The following is a 23,035-nucleotide window of genomic DNA, read 5'->3' on the forward strand; positions in this document are numbered from 1 at the left end:
TAATTAAAATGGACATTTTTAAAAATAAAAATAAAGTAAATCATAAGTATATAAGAAGAATAATAATTATTTAAATATAGAAAACTGTGAGAGGTGCACTATTAATGGGGGCGATGGAAGGGTCACTGTCTGATGATTTGAATTCTCCGGTTGTGAAGTTCTTCGTCTTCAATCATTCGTCATCGCGCTGACCTCATCTTGTTCATTTCCATTTTTCGATACTCTCTCTCTCTTCTTTGTGTTCATTTCTCCAAAAGATTTAGTTAAAAAGTGAAAAATGATGCAAAACTTTTGCTCCAGAAAGTGGAGTGAAAAATGTTGCTGTCAAATCGTTTTCTTCTCCCCAATTTTTTTCATTTTAGTTCACCAAAAGCTTCCGTTAAAAAAGGTCATGAAATTCTACAGATCCGTCTTCCAATTGCAATATTATTCGATTTCCAGAGGGTTTTCACATTAATTTTGGATCATGTTTCGGGTCCTACTTCGAGAATCTAGACTTTCGAGTCAATAATGTCGCTGAGTAAGCCATTAATTTCATGGAAGCTTGCTTTTCTTTAGCTAATTGGTTGATCGTTTTCATGCCAGTGCTCTGTATCTGCTTCTATTATGGCCGTCGCTTTCGCCTAGTGTGGCCAATTTTTGTTTGTTTTAACTTCTGCTGTGCAGGTTGAACTTGGAAGAAGTTAAAATAGGTTGCTCGGTTTGATTTGGGAGTACAGTTTTGAGATTTCTAGCCTCGTCCTTAGGCTAATGGCTGTGAGTTTTCGAAAGTTCTCTACATTCTCTTCGTTTGTTATTTTGTGATTGCCATGTTCTTGACTGGTTCTGAAGCGATGGAGCTTACTGAATTTCTTTCGTCATCTTATTTATAAGTTGCGAACTATTGATATCTATGCTTTGGCCTCATTTTTTGAACTTTATATGCATATTTTTATGAGATCTTTCTTTTTTCGCTTTTCTTGTGTTCTGGCTGTTTATGGATGTATACAATGTAGAATCATATTCAATTGGTGTCGAGTTCAGAGATGAACAAGCTCGTTATTTCGTCGTTGATCTGACTATCTTGGAGTCTAGAACTGATTTGACCTTCTCTTCTCTAGCTTACCTTAATTAATGGGTTCAACCTGTAGGCTACTTTTAATTCTCTTTCCATGACTGAGTCTTTTGAACACATTATGTATCTTACTGAACTTTTTAAAGAAAAAGTAATTAGTTCTGTCTTTCTAAGACTGTGTCAAAGATTCAGTCAAGCCCGTTTCTCCTGTCATAAAGAAGAGACCATTTCCACTCCAAGAATTCCTTTAAGATGTTCAATGCCCATGTTTATTGTTCTGATTCATGTGGGAAATCTTATTGATACACAATTCGTAGGCGGTACCGCCATGGTAATAACACGAATTTGATACTATACTATTTAGAAACTATGGTAAGTAATTGGTATTGCTTTTAATGTCATGGCTGACAGCCTGAAAGAAGATGGTTATCCTTATTTTCCACCATGAGCAAGCTCATCTTTCATGAGTTTTGAATTTGGTTTATATATATAAATTTGTATGCTTCAAAGGTAAAACAATGCGTGCTGATTGCATATCGTCATTTTCTTTCACATGGATGGTTTTGTAACCTTTTCATAGATTTGTTACCATCTAGCTTTTAGGGACTATAAGGAAATTCCCTACCGGAAGTTTTGAGAAGTTGCAGGAATCTGCTTGAATTGGGTGAATTGCATGTAATTTTTAGAATATGCATGAATTCAATCCAGTTTAGAACCATAAATCTAGTTTCTTTGCTTATGGTTGGTCCACTGTAAATGATTTAGTAAGAATGAAAGACATTTTCATCTTCCCCTGCAGCAGAGTTTGCAAGTACCAAAATTTGGGAAGTGGGATGATGGGGAGGATGTCCCGTATACGACCTATTTTGACAATGCAACAAAGGCTATTTCCGAGAGGTTGAATTTAAATGATCCTCTTCAACAAGAGGAGATTTCGAAGCAACACGAAACTAGAGAAGGTGTTGTGAGGAGGCAAGCCGAGTCTCCATTGCACCGGGATGGTTCAGAACTGCCTGGTCAAGATTATGACAGTTTAAAATCAACCACGAGTCGGGGTCAACAAGCATTAAGGCAAAAGTACACTCAAGAACATTCGAGCTTGGAAGATGGTAATGCAAAAAAACACCTTGAATCTCCTTTGGACCATCAAACAAGGAGTTGGGTTAGCTTTAATTCCCCTCTTCATCAACGCCAGGGAAACAACATGGCCACTTTGAGAAATGGCGCAGCTTCTGACAGCAACATAGAAAATCCATCTCTCCATACACGACAGCATCCAAGGACGAAATGGCGCAGCTTCTGACAGCAACATAGAAAATCCATCTCTCCATACACGACAGCATCCAAGGACCGAAGCAAAAAGCGTTGTACCATCTTCGCCGTTACGGGACCGTAGGGGTTTGAGTTCACATAAAGGAGGTTGTCATGATGGTATAACTCCCTTGACTCCTGGAAGATCACGTCAACAATCCGCTCCTCGGGGCAATGAAACTGTAGTTTCTTCTTCTCATTTCCTTTTCTTTGTGTTTAATTGCACAAGTAGAGAGTCATCAAAAGATTTTGGAGATAGTAACAATCAACCAGGGTAAAGGTTGATAAAGAAAATGGTGTTTTGAGTGTCTGAATTTCCAGATTTGTTCTTTAGGTATTATCAGGTCTTTTAAACAAAAGCTGCCTAGAATTTGCTGAAATCAAATGGTTCATGACTTTGAATGACATGATCTCTTATGTTTGAGCTTGCAGCCTGATCGTAGCCCCACAGTTCCAAGATTTGGTGACTGGGATGAGAGCGATCCAACATCATCTGCAGCCTGATCGTAGCCCCACAGTTCCAAGATTTGGTGACTGGGATGAGAGCGATCCAACATCATCTGAGAACTACACAAGTATTTTCACCAGAGTACGTGAGGAGAGACAAACTGAGGAAGAAGGGGGTTTTCCGGTGGGGACTAACATTTCTCATGCTGACCGTCGTAATCGATCCGATGCCGAAAATTCTAGGTTTTCCGGTGGGGACTAACATTTCTCATGCTGACCGTCGTAATCGATCCGATGCCGAAAATTCTAAGGTACATAAATCCAAGTCAATAGATTACAATAAATTTAATCTTTCCCTTATTGAGGACTGAAAAATTGCACAAGGTTCAATAAGTGGTTATTAATATTCGTTACAGTGATTTGATAACTCGATCTCTTGCTTTGATATCATGTAGAATCACCCAAAATTAATATTCGTTACAGTGATTTGATAACTCGATCTCTTGCTTTGATATCATGTAGAATCACCCAAAAATGCAAAAACAAATTTTTGGGTTCGGTGATTTAACCACAATTGTCGTGTTTTCAACACATTTTCACCACAATTGAGCACATGTTTAGCCATTTTATGCAAACTTTTAGGTGGAAAAAGTTGAAAATCTTTTTCCCTTCAATATTTTCTACGGTGTTGGTATAAGTTTAGTGATTTATTATTTGCCTTTCGTACAGAAATGTTGCTGTTTTCCATGGGGAAAATGACTGTGGGGAAGTTTTTGTTCTTCCAGTAAGGAATGAAAATGATGGGAAATTTTCGTTTAATGGAAACCCGAATGCCAGCAGGTACGAATCGAGAACCATTCTAGAGAGGAGCTAGAATTTTGAGTGATTTCAAACTTAGATTGATCGATTGATTTTAGGTGTATTTGTCATTTAGTATTCCTTGAAATAGAATTCAAATCCTATTTTTACTTTTATTGGCTTTAGGTGTATTTGTCATTTAGTATTCCTTGAAATAGAATTCAAATCCTATTTTTACTTTTATTGGCTCTACATAGATGGAATTTCTGAAATTACCATTTCATTCTTTTTTTTCTTTTTTGTATTAGTGAAGTTCTTATTGTTTTTCCTCTTTCTAGTGGTTATGACATGTTAGGTTTTGATTAACAATTAAAAACTGGACTTTGAGGAATGTTAACCAATGTCTTCCACTCAGTGGACCTCTCTCCCTATTCTTCCGGCCAAAACATGTTAGGCCGGCTTTTTCAATATCAAATGGAAGTTGTCCCGTCGCCCGGTGGCAAAGTGGGCGAGACAATCATATGCTCAGCGAAAAAAGCGCTTGAAACCTCAAAAATGCTAGACATCTATCGAACTTTTACTTTTACAAAAATCGTAATTTAATATTAACTTATTTATATAGAAGCAAATAATTAGAGTTTGAAGCTATCAGCCAAATTTTTTGTTTCTCGAAAGTTGTCTTTATATAGAAGCAAATAATTAGAGTTTGAAGCTATCAGCCAAATTTTTTGTTTCTCGAAAGTTGTCTCTAACTTGACAAGTTACTCTAAACTCAACCTTAGAAGGGGAAGGATTTGAACCTTTAACTAACTATCGACAAGTTAGGCCAATTTATTCAAGACAGGAGGCATGTTCAAATTCTGTCTAAAATCAAAAACTATCGACAAGTTAGGCCAATTTATTCAAGACAGGAGGCATGTTCAAATTCTGTCTAAAATCAAAATCAGAAATGAATAGTAAAGATATATATGAAATCTCAACTTTATATTGTTTAGTTATATTCAAATGATAATCCAAAAAAGGAACAAAAGATGTTGACTCAATCAATCTTAAACATATAAAAGAGACAAAGGGGGGAAAAACAACAGTTTTGAGCCAAAACATATCACAGCTGATTTTCTTTTGGTTCTCATTTCATTCAATGCATTGATATCTTTTACAAATTTACAAGGAAGACGACACCGACGAGTTCGGTATATACCGAAGTGGCAGGATAGAAAATGCATAAACACATACTTACATAAAGAGAATGGAGGGGCCATGAAGCTCAATTACGTCGCTCGGGTTATAGCTGCTTTTCATGTCAAGCAGATAAACGAGTACTTGATGTCGAACTACATCGAGCCTCAACCGCTAGTGTCTTGACAATGCTACGACATGGATCACCTCCAAATGCAGAATTTGAAACTTCAACTGTGCAACTATTTTTACCCAAACAAGCCTGAAAAGGTTTGAAAAAACAAACTTGCGAGGTTACTTACTATGGATACAAGCTGAAAAGCATACCCACAGGCCACAGGAGCTTTTTATATCCGAACGATCTGGCAGCTCGTTTAACCAAAACTCTTAAGACTTCCTATTTTATCTACTTTTCGACGTTTAAGTTCGAAATTTACCGAACACTTATTTACTTCATGTTACACCCAATTTTTGTAAGAGCACGTTTTGATAGCAATTTATATGTAAAAAAAAATTGTCACAGCAGCTTATTATATAGGTAACAACTCAAGTCCACCGCTAATAAGTATTGTCCACTCTGGCCCGTTACCTATCACTGTCAGCCTCACAGTTTTAAAATGCGTCTCCTAGAGAGAGATTTTTACACCCTTGTAAAAAATGCTTTGTTCCTCTCTCCAATCGATGTGAGATCTCACAATCTATCTCCTTAGATGATATAATGAGATCCCACATCGGTTGGAGAGGGAAACGAAACATTCCTTACAAGGGTGTGGAAACCTCTCCCTAACAGATGCATTTTAAAATCGTGAGGCTGCCAGCGTTACGTAACGGGTCAAAAAGGACAATATCGACTATCAATAGACTTGGACTGTTACATTATAAGCCATAGAATTCTATTGAAATATCAAACAAAGGACAACTTACCTGGGAAACAACAGAAAGAGAATTGGTTGAATGACAGCGGCCTCTAGAGAACTCCTTGCAGCTTCCTTGAGGAGTTCCATAGCTAGCAAATTCGATCGAGGAAATTACGTGGCCATCGTCACAATGCAAGAACATTTCCGGGTTCGTTCCGCTCAAGAGAATTTCTCCATCAGCAGACAACTTCATTAGAGGTGGATAGTTGGACTCTGAGACCTGACCACAGACAACTCCAGTTGAATACAACTTCACGACGATCTCGAGCGGATTTCCTCCCATTTCCTCGAAGAGGACGAGTAAATTGTTCGATTCCTTTAACCATGATCGCGGAACGTGGTACCTAAAAGATGCCATAAACGATACAAAGTAAAACATTTTCTATAAATAATAACAAATGATTTGTGTTAGCCTAACAAGCAGTAAACATTTTCACTATTGAAACATAATTAGGCTTCTTTGAGCTATATAGTAAGTGCGGACATACCAGCTTTGTGTTGGCCGACCGCAATTTGTAGCACACTTTCCTGAATTATAAGCACCACGATAGTCGCATTTTTTGGTACAGCCATCTTTTGGGGCAACCACGGTCCAGTATCTACCTATATGATGACCATTGACCCAAGCCTGTCCCTTTCCCATGCTTCCTAGATTGATAGCGACCGGGTCGGTCCCGTCAGGCGAACTGAAGTATGCCTACACCAAAAGGAAAAGGAGTGAATTTCTAACCATTTTTCTTTTGGTAAGAAACTAAGCTTTCATCGAGACAAATGAAAGCAAAAGAACAGGACCAAATAGATAATGATAAAAGGTTATGTGAGATCCCACGTCGGTTGGAGAAGGGAACGAAGCATTCTTTATAAGGGTGTGGAAACCTCTTCTTAGCAGAAAGCGTTTTAAAAACTTTGAGGGGAAGCCCGAAAGAGCTTGGGCTGTTACAAGTTTAATCAATGCACACCCATAAAGACACATTAGATCTCGCAACCTCCCACCCCTCCTCCGAAGAACTCCCCACCCCTCTAAAAATTCTACCATTCCTCTCGAGCTACACTCCTCACGAGATAGCAAACGAACGGGTTTGCCACAAGATTCTTCTCTTATCCCAAAATCTATCTGACCATACTTATACACAAGAAATGGAAAATATGCAAAATAAAGCTTCCCCGGGTAGAACTATAACACCCAAGTCCCCACGAGGTATTAAAGACCTGGTTTTTCCTATCGAATCCAAACTTCTGGTATTTTATTGAGAGAAATACCTGGAAAAGACCCACAAACTCAAGAAAAGTACAAAAGAAAAATGGTCAAAGTCAACCCCGGAGGGGTAATTTGGTCATTCTGCCCTCCTTCCTAAATAACGACTAGAGAAAAAGGGAGTTCTAGAGAGAGAGAAACTATCTAGCAAAACCCCTACAGCATCAATCAGACCAAATGGGGACACTGTAAACAGTAAAAATTGAAAACACTAGCAAAACCCCTACAGCATCAATCAGACCAAATGGGGACACTGTAAACAGTAAAAATTGAAAACAAAGAGTCCAACAAAAGCAAAAAATGAGATTCCATGACTGGTAATAAAAAAAACACCATTCCAGATCCCCACCCTGAAAACGTAATGGCAGTAGTCAAACATGATTTTGTCTAATAAACAACAATTTTGATAGAGCCATGTGGATACATCTACCTTGGTAGTCAAACATGATTTTGTCTAATAAACAACAATTTTGATAGAGCCATGTGGATACATCTACCTTGTACCACGTGAACGGAGACGGAATGGCATCAACGGACAAATCAGTCCAATCGGCCTTCTCGTTTTCTTCTAACGAATAGAATTTCAAGAATTCACCCTTCAACCCGACCTGTCCAATCGGCCTTCTCGTTTTCTTCTAACGAATAGAATTTCAAGAATTCACCCTTCAACCCGACCTAGTGCCAAAACAAAAAATTTATTTAGGCGAGAGATTGAACTGCCAACATTCTAAATGATAGTCAGTGTCTTATCTACTGAGCTATGTTCGAATTGGCACAAAAAAAAGTTATTTTCGATCCTAACTACTTAACAGGGTCAAGGACGTGGTGAAACTATAACTAGTACCGAAACTTATTAGTTAAACCAATTAAATTGAGGTCCTTTTTGGTAATTACAACATGATGTCTAGTACCGAAACTTATTAGTTAAACCAATTAAATTGAGGTCCTTTTTGGTAATTACAACATGATGTTGTTACCTGATAAGTCCATAAGGACTGAGAGAGATCTATATCCCCGTTCTTTAATCCAGTGAGCTTTATACGGCCTCTGATACCTGCCCCATCTTTCTCAATGAAGGCACCAGAATTCTACAATAACATAAAAAATACGGCCTCTGATACCTGCCCCATCTTTCTCAATGAAGGCACCAGAATTCTACAATAACATAAAAAATTTATTCAAAAAATATATAAGATCCATGAACAATATATCGCCAGCAAATAAGTAAATAAGTAACTTGGAAGGAAATTTGCTTTCAAATGAATGTTGAACCTAGAAAGGTATCACACTCAATAATGGCTAACTTGGAAGGAAATTTGCTTTCAAATGAATGTTGAACCTAGAAAGGTATCACACTCAATAATGGCTTTTTACTACACGATTGTAAGAGAAAATTCTTGAATGTTCGGGTCAATGCTAAGATGGCATCTTGAATACCTTTCTCTTAGATTTGCCCCAAGGCTTCTTGTAACAGCCGTCAATGCTAAGATGGCATCTTGAATACCTTTCTCTTAGATTTGCCCCAAGGCTTCTTGTAACAGCCAAAGTACACCGCTAACAGATATTGTCCGTTTTGGCCTGTTATGTATCGCCATTAGCCTCACGGATTTAAAACGTATCTGTTAGGGAGAGGTTTCCACACCCTTATAAAGAATGTTTCGTTCCTCTCTCGGATTTAAAACGTATCTGTTAGGGAGAGGTTTCCACACCCTTATAAAGAATGTTTCGTTCCTCTCTCCACCAATGTGGGATCTCACGGTCCACTCCCCTTTGGGGGCCCAGCGTCTTCGCTAGCACACTGCCTGAAGTTCGGCTCTGATACCATTTGTAACAGCCCAAACTCAAGCTCACCGCTAATAGATATTCCCCGCTTTAGCCCGTTACGTATCGTCGTCAGCCTCATGGTTTTAAAACGCGTCTATTAGGGAGAGGTTTCCACACCTTTATAAAGAATGTTTCGTTCCCCCCTCCAACCGACGTGGGATCTCACAATCCACTTCCCTTAATAAATTTCCCGAAGAGAGCCATACATTGACCTTATCTCAATACGTATGTATGTCTGCATGTATATATTAAATAGAGTGATACTAAGGAAGCTATAGGTGTAGTTTTTACCTGTAAACCCACTGTCTCAGATAACAACAGCAAATCATTGTATCCTTCAACAAATTGAACAGGCTGGACAATCTTGACCCACTGACCAATTGCGCTGCCTTTTCTTCCATATGACAGTAAAAATGAAATATAGAAATGATTAGTAGATGTGAGCAAAACACAAAAGTGCAGATATTCATATAGTTGATGCATTACTTACAAAATCTAAAATTTTGACAAGAATATGAAGAATATTGAAATAACAGGGCACCAAATACAGTGCAAGATATCATGTTCGATCACCTGCGATCTTCCCATTAACTAATACACGAAACACATCCCGAACACTATCGATGGTAACTGTTGGGCTAACATTTCTTTCTTTCCAAAATGATATATCATCACTGGAAACATGTATCCTGTATTCCACAAACCCATAGTGTGAAATAACAAAAAATAATAGATAAACGTGGGATATGTATTAAAATCATACTTATCATGAATCTCAAAAATGTCATTTGTTTATATTCATTTGAACACACTCCTAATGTATGGACTAAGGCTTAAGGCCCATTGTGTAAATAAAGCATCAATTGCTTTCTTCTATTTGGAATTATTCTTTATCATAAAACCAATGAGATATGAGTGAGTTTCAACCTAATGTGAGATCCCACATCGGTTGGAGAGACGAACAAAACATTCTTTATAAGGGTGTGAAAACATCTGCCTAGCATACGCGTTTTAAAAACTTTGAGGGGAAAGTCCAAAGAGGACAATATATGCTAGTGGTGAGCTTGAGCTGTTACCAATGATATTAGAGTCAAACACCAAGCGACGTGCCAGCAAAGACGCTAAACCCTGAAGGGGGTGGACACTGGGCGGTGTGCTTGTGAGGACACTGGGGGGCCTCAAAGGGGGGTGGATTGTGAGATCCCACATTGATTGAAGAGGAATGAGTGCCAGCGAGAACGCTAGGCCCCAATGGGGGTGGATTATGAGATCCCATATCAGTTGGAGAGGGGAATGAAGCATTCTTTACAAGGGGTGAAAACCTCTCCCTAGCAGACGCGTTTTAAAAACTTTGAGGGGAAAGTCCAAAGAGGACAATATCTGCTAGTGGTGGGCTTGAGCTGTTACAAATGGTATCAGAGTCAAACACCGGCCAACGAGAATGCTAAGCCCCCAAAGAGGGGGTGGACACCAGGCGGTGTGCTTGCGAGGACACTAGGCCTCGAAGGGCGGTGGATTGTGAGGTCCCACATCGATTGAAGAGGAATGAGTGCAAGCGAGGACGCTGGGGCCCGAAGGGGGTGGATTGTGAGATCCCACATCAGTTGGAGAAGGGAATGAAGCGTTCTTTACAAGGGGGTGAAAACCTATCCCTAGCAGAAACATTTTAAAAAGCTTGAGGGGAAAGCCCAAAGATGGGAATATCGGCTAGTGGTGGGCTTCAACTGTTACACCTAAGCAACCAAAATGTTAAAGCGAAATATAATCCCTACAAATCATAAATTGATTTTCTACATTAAGTAAGCTAGCAATATTTGGAAACGTTTTTCATCTCTGTTCTAATTTTGAGCAAACATATGTGAATTGTGCTTCCAATTTTACCAAATAAATGAAAAAAGAAATACCTGGTCAAATACCAAAGGTAATCAGAACTATCCTTTGTAACATTTAAATGCTCCAGTATACCCTTAACAGTGAAGCTTTTGTCACTCCAGATGCCAACGGGTTCTTTTACCGTCATCCAAGAACTAAAACTTTTTGAAAGTTCATTCTGGCGCATAGAATGTAGCTTTAAAGAAATGTTAGAAGAAAAGGGTGTGAGCGCATAAAACTCCAATAAGTTGATGGACGTCTGAGCTGTAACCTGAAGCAAATGCAAACATATTGTAATCAGAAAATCATTTCATATTATACATTGGGTCAAAACTATTATAGAAGCTTGAAAAACATAAAAACTTCAATATAGATAAAGATTTCCTAAGCCGAACATGTAAACTAACAGGTAAGATCCTACATTGGTTGAAGAGGGGAACGAAACATTCCTTATAAGGGTGTGGAAACCTCTCCCTCGCAAACACGTTTTAAAGCCTTGAGGGGAAATCCAAAAGGGAAAGCCCAAAGAGGAAAATATTTACTAGCAGTGGGTTTGGACTATTACAAATGGCATCAAAGCTAGACATCGGGTGATGTGCCAGCAAGGACACTAGGCCCCCAAGGGGGTGGATTGTGAGATCCCACATTGGTTGGAGAGGAGAACGAAATATTCCTTCTAAGGGTGTGAAAACCTCTCCCTAGTAGACGCGTTTCAAAATCTTGAGGGGAAGCCAAGAAGAAAAACCTAAATAGGACAATATCTACTAGTGGTGGATTTGGATTAGTACAAATCATATCAAAGTCAGACATCGGGCGATGTGCCAAAGAGAACACTGGACCCCAAGGGGGTGGATTGTGAGATCCCACATTGGTTGGAGAGGGGAATGAAACATTTCTTATAAGAGTGTGGAAATCTATCCCTAGCAGATGCGTTTCAAAACCTTGAGGGGAAACTCAGAAAGAAAAACCCAAAGAGGATAATATCTACTAGCGGTGGACTTGGACTGTCGCATAACAAAATGTATAGTTTCAGTTTTACTTTGGGCTTACATACAGAATAGCATGAATAACACAGCATCATACACCAATTTCTAAGATGAAAGTACAAAAGATATTTGAACCAGATTCTTCCATCATGTATCACATACAAAAATGATCGATCAAGAAAGCACGAGATCCAATAGGAGAATCGTACCTTTGCAGTATTGAACACTACGTTCTGGCAGTCTGGTAAAATACTAACCGACCACGGTGGTAAGTTATAAGTTCGCCCGTTAAATTTTACAGAAGCTGCATTACGTTCATCGATGTTTGCAAGAAATGCAGAACAACTTCTTAGACTTCCATGCTCCAAACGTTCGAGCTCGTCGGTTTGAGAATTCATATGGTATACATGTGCCTGGAAAACAGTAATAGGCATCATCAGCAAAAGATAGTTCAGATAATTTATTCCGAAACTCATCTTAATGATTGAAATTTCTAACAATAGTACAATAAAAACAAGAAAAAATTCGAGTTATTGCCAAACCTCCTGCTTGGACCCCAACTTAATATACTGGGGTGAGTCAGCAGATACCAAAGCAGGTTCACAGAGCTTTAATGCAGTATGCAGATCTTTCAAATGCCCCCATTTGGGCTCCCTTAGCAAACCTACATGAAGAAGAATAATTATTTCCGATACAGCCTATGAATAATGTGTTGAGGATTGTTGGGAGGGAGTCCCACATTGGCTAATTTAGGGGATGATCATGGGTTTATAAATAAGGCATATATCTCCATAGGTATGAGGCCTTTTGAGGAAGCCGAAAGCAAAGCCACAAGAGATTATGCTCAAAGTGAACAATATCATACTATTGTGGAGGTTTGTGATTCCTAACATGGTATTAGAGTCATGCCCTTAACATAGTCATGTCAATAGAGTCCTCAAATGTTGGACAAAGAAGTTGTGAGCCTCGAAGGTCAAAAGTGACTCAAGTGTCAAACAAAGGGTGTACTTTGTTCGAAGGCTCCAGAGAAAGGAGCCGAGACTCGATTAAGAGGAGGCTGTTTGAGGACTCCGTAGGCCTCAGGGGAGGCTCTATGGTGTATTTTGTTCGAGGAGAGGATTGTTGGGAGGGAGTCCCACATTGGCTAATTTAAAGTGATCATGGGTTTATAAGTAAGAAATACACCTCCATTAGAATGAGGCCTTTCGGGGAAACCCAAAAGTAAAGCCACGAGAGCTTATGTTCAAAGTGGACAATATCATACCATTGTGGAGGCCTGTGATTCCTAACCGCAAATGAATGTAAGAATTATAAGTTATCAGCCAAAATAAGTTTCAACTTAATATACTTACCATACTCATCAATTGGAGAGTCATAATCATAGCTAGTAATGTAAAATGGGCCTCCAGCCGTACGGCCAAAGTTTGTTCCACCAAAATACTGCAAATGTTGCAGAAGTACGTTTAGATACTTCATTGAATAAATGCAGAAGGGAGAAAAAAATAACAGCTTTCTGTCGTACGACACGAAATTAATGTTCACATCATCGAAATAAAGCTCAAAACAACGTTCTGCTTCGATTTACAGATACTATTTTCAAAAGAATTCATTGTAATTGGCATTGTTCCAAATGAGCCCCTAATTAGAGTCTTCTCACGTACCATATAATAATTCTGGAAGCTCCCTTTTCGTTGGAAAAAGCGTGCAACAGAGAATGCAAGATCTTCGACTGGTCTGTGGGGTGTTCTTTCGCCCCATGATGTAAACCTTCATAAAATTGAAACGTTTATGCCACTGGAATTATCTACCAATAGAAATAATATACTAAATCGTGTCGTATGATATGAACACAAATGACAAACGGTATATACTTTCAAAGGTTTTGGACAAGCTTCTAAGTTTTACTCATTTTCTTGATATCGATTAAAAAACAACAAAAATAAATTAAAACAACCCAGAAGTGATTCTCTCGATCCAAACTTTCCACAAAAATGTGAGATCCCACGTCGGTTGGAGAGGGAAATGTAACATTCTTTATTAGGGTGTGGAAACCTCTCCTTAACAGACGCGTTTGAAAAACCTTGAGGGAAAGCCCGAAAAAGAAAGCCCAAAGGGGACCATGTCTACTAGCGGGAGATTTGACCGTTACAAATGATATCAGAGCCAAACACTAAGCGATGTGCTGGCGAGAAGGCTGACCCTCAAAGGGGGGTGGACACCAGACCGTTTGCCAACGAGGATGTTGGGCCATGAAGAGGTGGACTGGGGGTCCCACATCGACTGGAGAGGGGAACAAGTGCTAGCGGAGACACTAGGCTCCGAAGGGGGTGGATTGTGAGATCCCACGTCAGTTGGAGAAGGGAACGAAACATTCTTTATTAGGGTGTGAAAACCTCTTCCCAGCAGACACATTTTAAAAAACCTTAAGGGAAAGCCCGAAAGACAAAACTCAAAGTGGACAATATTTGCCTATGGCCGTTACAAAGAAAGTCTAAACCAATACCTCGAGGTTTCTTTTTAAAAAAAACACCGAATGACATAAATGTCCGTAATAATTAGAAACATAAATCATACTTAGACAAGTCAAAGAATGAAAACAATAACAATACAAAACAAATGGTACAAACTTGTAGTAATTAAAGAAAGTATACCATCCATCCCAATTTTCTGTCCAAAATATTGGTTTGCTTGGAGAATTTGGCTGAAAACCGTCACAATAGTAACCATTACATGAATTTATCTGTGATCATCAACAAATAGAACACAAGTTAACAACGTTTGGATCTCAAAATTTCAATAAAAAACAAAATTAAATACGAACTTTTATGTATAATTACTAATTTTTCAAATCAATGTAAATGTATCACATTCTTGAAGTTAATATTAACAAGAAGTAGATAAACAAGCAAGGAAAATCTTTCCAAACAAAAGTTTATATTGGAAATGATAGAGAAGCTGAATTTGAGTATATGGGGTAAGGGTTTTACAATGGTTGTTGGAGCATCCTTCTGCTGGCACATAACCCATGGAACCCCAGCACCAAGGCCTAGAGCCATCTCCGCAGCCCATTTAATATATTTCTGTCCTCTCTTTCCAAATGAGCTTTCGATGTTTCCATATTCATTTTCAACCTGTTATTTAATTTCAAAGAATGACAGTCAGAATGGAATTCATGCTAAACGACCTCGTTCAACTAACAGAAACCTTCATACTGACATGCTATAAGAAATCATGGAAAAAATATTTTAACTTCAGCATTCATCAAAACTCCCATACATAAAGAAAAAGCAAAACATCATGGAAATGAGCGGTAAACACTGACGTAAACGATCAATAACGCAACTTAAAATAAGGTAATTGTAACAGCCCAAGTCCTCCGCTAGCGGATATTGTCCGCTTTGGCCCATTATGTATTGTCATCAGCCTCACGGTTTTAAAACGCGTCTATTATGGAGAGGTTTCCACACCCTTATAAGGAATGTTTCGTTCCCCTCTTCAACCGATGTGGGATCTCACAATTTACCCCTTCTCTTTCGGGGCCCAACGTCCTTGTTGGCACTCTGCTCGGTGTCTAGCTCTGATACCATTTGTAACAGTTAATGTCCACCACTAGCAGATATTGTCTGTTTTAGCCCATTACGTATCTCTGTCACCCTCATGGTTTTAAAACGCATCTATTAGGGAAAAGTTTTCACACCTTTATAAGGAATGTTTCGATCCCCTCTCCAACCGATATGGGATCTCACGATCCACCCCCTTGAGGGCCCAACATCCTCACCGGCATTCCACCCAGTGCTGGCTCTAATACCATTTGTAACAGCTAATGTCCACCACTAGTAGGTATTGTCTGCTTCAGCCCATTATGTATCTCCGTCAGCCTCACAGTTTTAAAACACATCTATTAGGCAAAGGTTTCCACACCCTTATAACGAATGTTTCGTTCCCCTCTCCAATCGATGTAGGATCTCACAATCCACCCCCTTGAGGGCCCAGCATCCTCACTGACACTCTGTCCGGTACTGACTCTGATACCATTTGTAACAGCTCAAGTCCACCGTTAGCANAAATCATGGAAAAAATATTTTAACTTCAGCATTCATCAAAACTCCCATACATAAAGAAAAAGCAAAACATCATGGAAATGAGCGGTAAACACTGACGTAAACGATCAATAACGCAACTTAAAATAAGGTAATTGTAACAGCCCAAGTCCTCCGCTAGCGGATATTGTCCGCTTTGGCCCATTATGTATTGTCATCAGCCTCACGGTTTTAAAACGCGTCTATTATGGAGAGGTTTCCACACCCTTATAAGGAATGTTTCGTTCCCCTCTCCAATCGATGTAGGATCTCACAATTCACCCCCTTGAGGGCCCAGCATCCTCACTGGCACTCTGTTCGGTACTGACTCTGATACCATTTGTAACAGCTCAAGTCCACCGTTAGCAGATATTGTCCACTTTGGCTCGTTACGTATCGTCATCAACCTCACGGTTTTAAAACATGTCTATAAAGGAGAGGTTTCCACACCTTTATAAGGAATGTTTCGTTCCCCTCTCCAACCGATGTGGAATCTCACAATCCACCCTCTTGAGGGCCCAGCATTCTCACCGGCACTCCTCTCGGTGCTGGCTCTAATACCATTTGTAACAGCACAAGTCCACCGCTAGCAAATATTATCCACTTTGGCCCATTACATATCACTATCAGCCTCACGGTTTTAAAACACGTCTATAAAGGAGAGGTTTTCACATCTTTATAAAGAATGTTTCGTTCCCTTCTCCAACCAATGTGGGATCTCACAGTAAAACTCGTGAAAATTGTCCAAGAAGCAACTAAGTAAAAGTAAATAAATAAACACAAACCCATTAAATTTTAGTAGCAAGTTCAAAAATTACAATCGTTAAATTAAATAGCAATATAACCTGCAACATGATGACAGGACCACCTTGCCAACTAAATAACTTCTCAAAGCGCAAAAGATCCACTATCTTTTTGACAAACCGCTCCATCTCNCACTTTGGCCCATTACATATCACTATCAGCCTCACGGTTTTAAAACACGTCTATAAGGGAGAGGTTTCCACATCTTTATAAAGAATGTTTCGTTCCCCTCTCCAACCAATGTGGGATCTCACAGTAAAACTCATGAAAATTGTCCAAGAAGCAACTAAGTAAAAGTAAATAAATAAACACAAACCCACTAAATTTTAGTAGCAAGGTCAAAAATTACAATCGTTAAATTAAATAGCAATATAACCTGCAACATGATGACAGGACCACCTTGCCAACTAAATAACTTCTCAAAGCGCAAAAGATCCACTATCTTTTTGACAAACCGCTCCATCTCCTTGCCAACTAAATAACTTCTCAAAGCGCAAAAGATCCACTATCTTTTTGACAAACCGCTCCATCTCCTCCTATCAAGATCAAGTGTTGCTACAGTTAATCATATCACTGCAACAAAGATTAATTGAAATACCAACATGCTTAACTATCTTATTGTTGGATGATGAAAGTCCCACATCGGCTAATTTAGGGAATGATCATGGGTTTATAAGTGAGGAATACTAACTTCATTGGTATGAGGCCTTTTGGGAAGCCCAAAGCAAAGCCATGAGAGCTTATGCTCAAAGTGGACAATATCATACTATTGTGGAGAGTCGTGTTCGTCTAACATGGTATCAGAGCCATGCTTTAAACTTAGCCGTGCCAATAGATTGGCAAATCCTCGAATGTCGAACAAAGGATTCCAAAAAAGAAAAAAGGAGTCAAGCCTCCTCGAAGGTATGAAGGCAGTCAAAAATGACTAAGACTCCAAAGGAGTCGAGCCTCGATTAAGGGGAGGCGTGCTTTGTTCGAGGGGAGGTGTTGGATGATGAAAGTCCCACATCGGCTAATTTAGGGAATGATCAGAGCCTCGATTAAGGGGAGGCGTGCTTTGTTCGAGGGGAGGTGTTGGATGATGAAAGTCCCACATCGGCTAATTTAGGGAATGATCATGGGTTTATAAGTGAGGAATACTAACTCCATTGGTATGAGGCCTTTTGGGAAGCCCAAAGCAAAGCCATGAGAGCTTATGCTCAAAGTGGACAATATCATACTATTGTGGAGAGTCGTGTTCGTCTAACATGGTATCAGAGCCATGCTTTAAACTTAGCCGTGCCAATAGATTGGCAAATTCTCGAATGTCGAACAAAGGACTCCAAAAAAGAAAAAAGGAGTCAAGCCTCCTCGAAGGTATGAAGGCAGTCAAAAATGACTAAGACTCCAAAGGAGTCGAGCCTCGATTAAGGGGAGGCGTGCTTTGTTCGAGGGGAGGTGTTGGATGATGAAAGTCCCACATCGGCTAATTTAGGGAATGATCATGGGTTTATAAGTGAGGAATACTAACTCCATTGGTATGAGGCCTTTTGGGAAGCCCAAAGCAAAGCCATGAGAGCTTATGCTCAAAGTGGACAATATCATACTATTGTGGAGAGTCGTGTTCGTCTAACACTTATGAAGGTTTACATGCAAAACTTTTATCTCCACAAAAAATATAATCAACGAGCAAGTACAAATATATGGTAAGAGATGAACTCACGCACCTTGAAAGGAGCATTGTCTGTTCGAAATTCAATTCCAGGTACATCTCGCAACCACAAAGGAAAACCCCTACAATGATCCCATACTAAGTTACTGTTAAAATTTTGTAAATGTCATTGCAATACTGAGCTATGTCATTAGAAGCTCATCCAAACAGCATTCTTCAATAAAAATACGCTACCTGAAACGAGCACGACAAACAGCCTTAGCCACGACAAATTGCGATTTTATCTAAACTATTGTTCTTCTAGGCACAAATATGGTATAATAATAGCCTTGCCCCGATACGAAGCCATTACAATGCACCTTGGTGTGATGCTTTATTATCTTAATAATAATAGCCTTGCCCCGATACGAAGCCATTACAATGCACCTTGGTGTGATGCTTTATTATCTTAAGCATAGAGTACCAATCTACTAGATGATACCAAAAACTTGTGTGTAACAACTCAAGCCCACTGCTAGTAGATGTTGTCCGCTTTGTTCCGTTACGTATCGTCGTTAGCCTCACGGTTTTAAAATGCGTCTGCAGTAGATGTTGTCCGCTTTGTTCCGTTACGTATCGTCGTTAGCCTCACGGTTTTAAAATGCGTCTGCTAGGGAGAGGTTTCCACACCCTTATAAAGAATGCTTCGTTCTCCTCTCCAACTGACGTGAGATCTCACAAAGTGAATGCCAGAAATTTCTCGACTTAAATGACATCAATTTCATTGGCAATTAATACACAATAACAGTAATAAAGTCGCGAAGAAAAGGCCGACATTCATAAATTATACTAGTAAAAGAACGAACTAATGGGGAACGAGAGAATGTACCCGAAATTCCACTCCGCACACACGTATGGTCCAATGCGTAAATGAAGGTATAGGCCACTGGATCCTACCAGCCTTATAAATTTGACAAGGTCATATCTCCCATCAAAGTTATACTGAAAGATAAAACAATGTAAATGTATTTAAGTAACCAGGCAAACTACTGCTAACAGGAAGAATTGTAACTTGCAAAAAATTTACTGCACCTGTCCCTTCGTTGGTTCATGTCCATTCCAAAACACATAAGATTGGATGACATCCGCCCCACCTTCCTTGCTCTTCTCAATTATATTAGGCCACATCTACGATCATGTAAAAACATAAGACCAAATTAATCGCTTAGCCAGTTAGCTAGTGTCAACCAAAAATGTAGAAACGATTCGATCAGGCTGCATCGCCATAACTCTCAAGTGCTAAGGGCCAAGATAGTTGAGTGTCACGGTCATGCTCATCCAAAGCGTGTTGCCCATGGCCGCATGCCCATGCCACACCGAACCCTTTATTTAATTTCATGTTGGATTGTCTTACTATTGTATTTTCTGTTTGTACGACTACTCGCGAAATCATGTCTAGGCCTGCTAGACCTGAATCGCCTCAAAATGTACTAGGGGTGTGACTAGTTGTCAACTTGTTAAAGATATTTAGTAATAAATTATAGTTTATCATATATATTATATTTGATATTTTATTATTGTTATTTCCATTTATTACTATTTTCATATCCTTGTAATTTATTTGATTATAAATAAGATAACTTTCACACCATTTAGGTGTGGTGGATTAATCAAACATTCACACAACTCCTCCCCTGAATTTGTATCACCATTCAACGAAATCACATCTAGACCTGTCAGACTTGAATCACCTCTTAAAATGTACTACAGGACCTCAAAATGTACAACAGGGGATACTATTAGTTGTCAAATTCTCCCCATCCGAAAAGTTATATGTTATTTTCATTCTTACTTTTAAACTCGTTTTCAAAAATCTTTGTACTCCATTTTCTAAAGCCTTCTTCTCAAACAGGCCAGAGGCTTGAGCATACATTGCTCAGTCGTAGGCGACGCAAATAAAAATTGACTTGACTCAAACGCGCCAGAGGCTTGAGCATACATTGCTGAGTCGTAGGCGACGCAAATAAAAATTGACTTGACTCACCTCGTGTAGGGAGGGAGTGCCGCACAATCGCAAGTCTGCTGGCAAGAAGAGTGCGATTGTGACACTGACCAACTTAAATTATACACACATCCAATTCACTTCCCTTCAGTCAATACCAATTTGATTTATTCTCTCACGCATTTTTCAGTATCTAAAAAGACGAAACATGAAGCGGTAAGAATTGAAGAATCGCCAAAATACCTCCGGAGTAGCGCGAGGATAATGAACACCGGCGGAGATAAGCATGCGGCGTTTTCCATCAATGATCAGAGCCCTATGGTCGTAGCTCACATTGAAAGGCTTGAAAAACTCGCCGGAGACAGCCAATAGAAGAATCGTCAGAGTCAAACTCGTCAACTGAAGAATCAAAGCACTTCGCACCGCCATTTTCCTCCTCGTTGAAAAACAAAGGTCAACCGGAAACTCAACACAACGAAACCAGAATCGCCGTAGAAATATCTACAAATGAGTAATGAAGAACACACGACCACGGAGTAACACAGCCACCATGACCGTGGGGAAATTCTCAGCAAAAGCAATCGAGAGAGAAGTTCAACACTCAAACCAGACAAGCAGTTGACGACAAGGAGACACCGCTACCTTTCACGGCTTCGATCAGTAACCGTCCGCCATTTCTAATGGAAGAACCAAATTGAGCTGAGCTCTTCTGCTAGAAGCAGGAATTGCTTGAAAGATACTTCAAGATATTGGTGAAGGCTATCATTGAGGCCTGCCTTTCTAATTGCGCGTGTGTTTTACGTAGCTTGTATGCGCGTGTGATATATTCGCGCCAATTAATTAATATGGATAAGAATATATACATATAATGGATAACGATAAACCGACGTCAAATTCCACGCTTCTTTTTATTTATTATTATTTTTTTTTCTTAACAAGGATTTTTCTGCCTACATATATTTTAGCATATTTTAATTTTACTCATATTTTTTTAAATAATTTTTTAATATCGTCACACGCATAATTTAAATTTTTTAGGGACGAAATATTAAAAAGAAAGATGCATGTTTTTCGAGTCTAATAATTACAAAATATTTTTAAAAAATAATTTTAAAATAGAGAAAAACAAAAAATTGAAAAAGTTGTAGAGATCATAGAATAAAATAAATTTTAAAATTCATATATATATATATATAAAAATTGAAAAAGTTGTAGAGATCATAGAATAAAATAAATTTTAAAATTCATATATATATATATATATATATATGCATGTTTTTTTTTGTTTATAGACCAAAAAAAAGTTTAAAATTAATGGTTATGTTTTTTATTTATATATTAACCCTAAATAATATTTAAAAAATTAATAAAAATGTAAGGATATTAATAAAAAAGAAAATTAATATTAACCCTAAATAATATTTAAAAAATTAATAAAAATGTAAGGATATTAATAAAAAAGAAAATTAGTTTAAGGGTTTTTTTAAAGAAAAATTTGAAAGTTTAGGAGAACTTTTTAATTACTTAAAGATTTTGAGTTTTTTTTTTTTAATTTTAAGGAAATTATTGAAGAAAGTTAAAATATATATTTTTGAGATGTATTTTTATTAATTTACCTTAAAATTATACACCGTATGCGGGCCGGCCCAGTAAAGCCCAGCGTATTATGGGCCGGAAAATTACCTTAAAATTATACACCGTATGCGGGCCGGCCCAGTAAAGCCCAGCGTATTATGGGCCGGAAAACTTAAATGGGCCTGAAAATAGCCCACCTCGGGGAGGGGTGGAGAGTGGTGGGAATACGGGAAGCGCCGAAGAGGACAAAGAGCAACGAAGATTGCAAATATAGAATAATTTCGAGGAAAGGTGGTCGCAAGGATGTAAAGTTTTTCGAGCAACGAAGATTGCAAATATAGAATAATTTCGAGGAAAGGTGGTCGCAAGGATGTAAAGTTTTTCAAACAAAACACCTCTACATATATGGAATGGAAACCAAGATTGCTTTTATATCGATTGCCGCCTCCTCCTCCTCCTCTTCCTCCTCCTCTTCCCTTTCCCGTCTCTTTTTGCTCTCCGATTCTTCTTCCTCCGCTTCGCCTCTGCAAATTTCTTGCGGTTCCTCGTTCGATCCTCCCGCTCCTGCCGCTGTTCGCCGTTCCGTCTTTCGCCAGGTATGATCTCTGTTACTATTTTGTTCATGCTACTGTTTTATTGCTTCAAATCATGCTTGTCTTCTCTGATTTCCTCTCTGTGATTTCCTTTTGGTGTTTGTTCTTGGTGTTTCTATTCGGTTTGTACTTGTGATTTTTTTGTGTCTATATTTTCGATTATTGACAGTTCTGCGTGCTTCGGGTGAGGATTGTACTTGTGATTTTTTTGTGTCTATATTTTCGATTATTGACAGTTCTGCGTGCTTCGGGTGAGGATTCGAGTTCGTAACTCTTGAATGATGGCCAGTTTGGAGGTTTTAGCATGTTTGGTTTAGATTTAAGAAGCTGATTATTTGAATAGTTTGTTCAACGGTTCAATTTCGTTTAGGGTTTTGTACTTTTTTTTTTTTTCTTTTTTTTGGTATGGTTTCGGTTAGGTCGTGAAATCTTTAGCGATGTAGTAGCTAAATTTGGGGCTTTATTTTTTTAGCATATTTTCTGGGACCGTGATTGGGGGAAAATAATAATTTATGTTCTTTTTAAGCTGTAATAGTTCTGCCTTGGATGCAATTGGTAAAGTAAAATGTCGATATAGACCGTGGTAACGAATTTGATTTGCATCCCGCTTTTACGATCACGCTTGTCTCTTTATTTTTATAAATATATATATATATATATATATATATGCATTGTCGTCCAACGATCTTCTCTTTTTTTTTTTTTTTTT

At 38.7% G+C, this 23,035-nt stretch overlaps 2 protein-coding genes and 1 long non-coding RNA gene across 7 annotated transcripts; 2 read left to right on the top strand and 1 right to left on the bottom strand.

Moving 5' to 3' along the window:
* The first annotated feature begins 121 nt into the window (after positions 1–121).
* On the top strand, positions 122–3,939 carry LOC111473867 (RPM1-interacting protein 4-like). 3 transcript variants are annotated; one of them, XR_002715786.1, is made up of 8 exons: positions 122–520; positions 667–756; positions 1,854–2,297; positions 2,365–2,547; positions 2,798–2,853; positions 2,921–3,123; positions 3,542–3,729; positions 3,797–3,939. XR_002715786.1 is itself a non-coding variant. In XM_023119236.1 (7 exons), the coding sequence occupies exons 2-6, from the start codon at positions 751–753 to the stop codon at positions 3,072–3,074; spliced, it is 843 nt and encodes a 280-aa protein (XP_022975004.1). In that variant the 5' UTR covers positions 122–520; positions 667–750; the 3' UTR covers positions 3,075–3,123; positions 3,542–3,789. The 3 variants fall into 3 exon arrangements, 2 of the variants coding, with proteins under 2 accessions (XP_022975004.1, XP_022975005.1); XM_023119236.1 differs by lacking the exon at positions 3,797–3,939 and having other exon boundaries at positions 1,854–2,274; positions 2,342–2,547; positions 3,542–3,789; XM_023119237.1 differs by lacking the exon at positions 3,797–3,939 and having other exon boundaries at positions 1,857–2,297; positions 3,542–3,789.
* Positions 3,940–4,717: 778 nt separating this feature from the next.
* Positions 4,718–20,901, bottom strand: LOC111473860 (beta-galactosidase 9). 3 transcript variants are annotated; one of them, XM_023119227.1, is made up of 20 exons: positions 20,402–20,901; positions 19,249–19,344; positions 19,046–19,158; positions 18,232–18,299; positions 16,903–16,994; positions 14,631–14,774; positions 14,295–14,383; positions 13,305–13,410; positions 12,996–13,083; positions 12,186–12,307; positions 11,853–12,056; positions 10,690–10,928; positions 9,359–9,474; positions 9,077–9,174; positions 7,939–8,049; positions 7,583–7,636; positions 7,459–7,515; positions 6,195–6,403; positions 5,714–6,050; positions 4,718–5,051 (listed from the first exon to the last, which is right to left on the bottom strand). In XM_023119227.1, the coding sequence occupies exons 1-20, from the start codon at positions 20,585–20,587 to the stop codon at positions 4,914–4,916; spliced, it is 2,667 nt and encodes an 888-aa protein (XP_022974995.1). In that variant the 5' UTR covers positions 20,588–20,901; the 3' UTR covers positions 4,718–4,913. The 3 variants fall into 3 exon arrangements, with proteins under 3 accessions (XP_022974995.1, XP_022974993.1, XP_022974996.1); XM_023119225.1 differs by lacking the exon at positions 7,583–7,636 and having other exon boundaries at positions 7,459–7,569; XM_023119228.1 differs by lacking the exons at positions 7,583–7,636; positions 16,903–16,994 and adding an exon at positions 16,568–16,660 and having other exon boundaries at positions 7,459–7,569; positions 18,233–18,299; positions 20,402–20,900.
* Positions 20,902–22,071: 1,170 nt separating this feature from the next.
* On the top strand, positions 22,072–22,913 carry LOC111473863. The gene is made up of 2 exons (XR_002715785.1): positions 22,072–22,329; positions 22,563–22,913. It is a non-coding gene; the product is annotated as an uncharacterized LOC111473863 (long non-coding RNA).
* The last annotated feature ends 122 nt before the right edge of the window (positions 22,914–23,035 follow it).

Source organism: Cucurbita maxima, unplaced genomic scaffold (genome assembly GCF_002738345.1).
Source record: "Cucurbita maxima cultivar Rimu unplaced genomic scaffold, Cmax_1.0 Cma_Scf00176, whole genome shotgun sequence".
Lineage (NCBI taxonomy): Eukaryota > Viridiplantae > Streptophyta > Magnoliopsida > Cucurbitales > Cucurbitaceae > Cucurbita > Cucurbita maxima.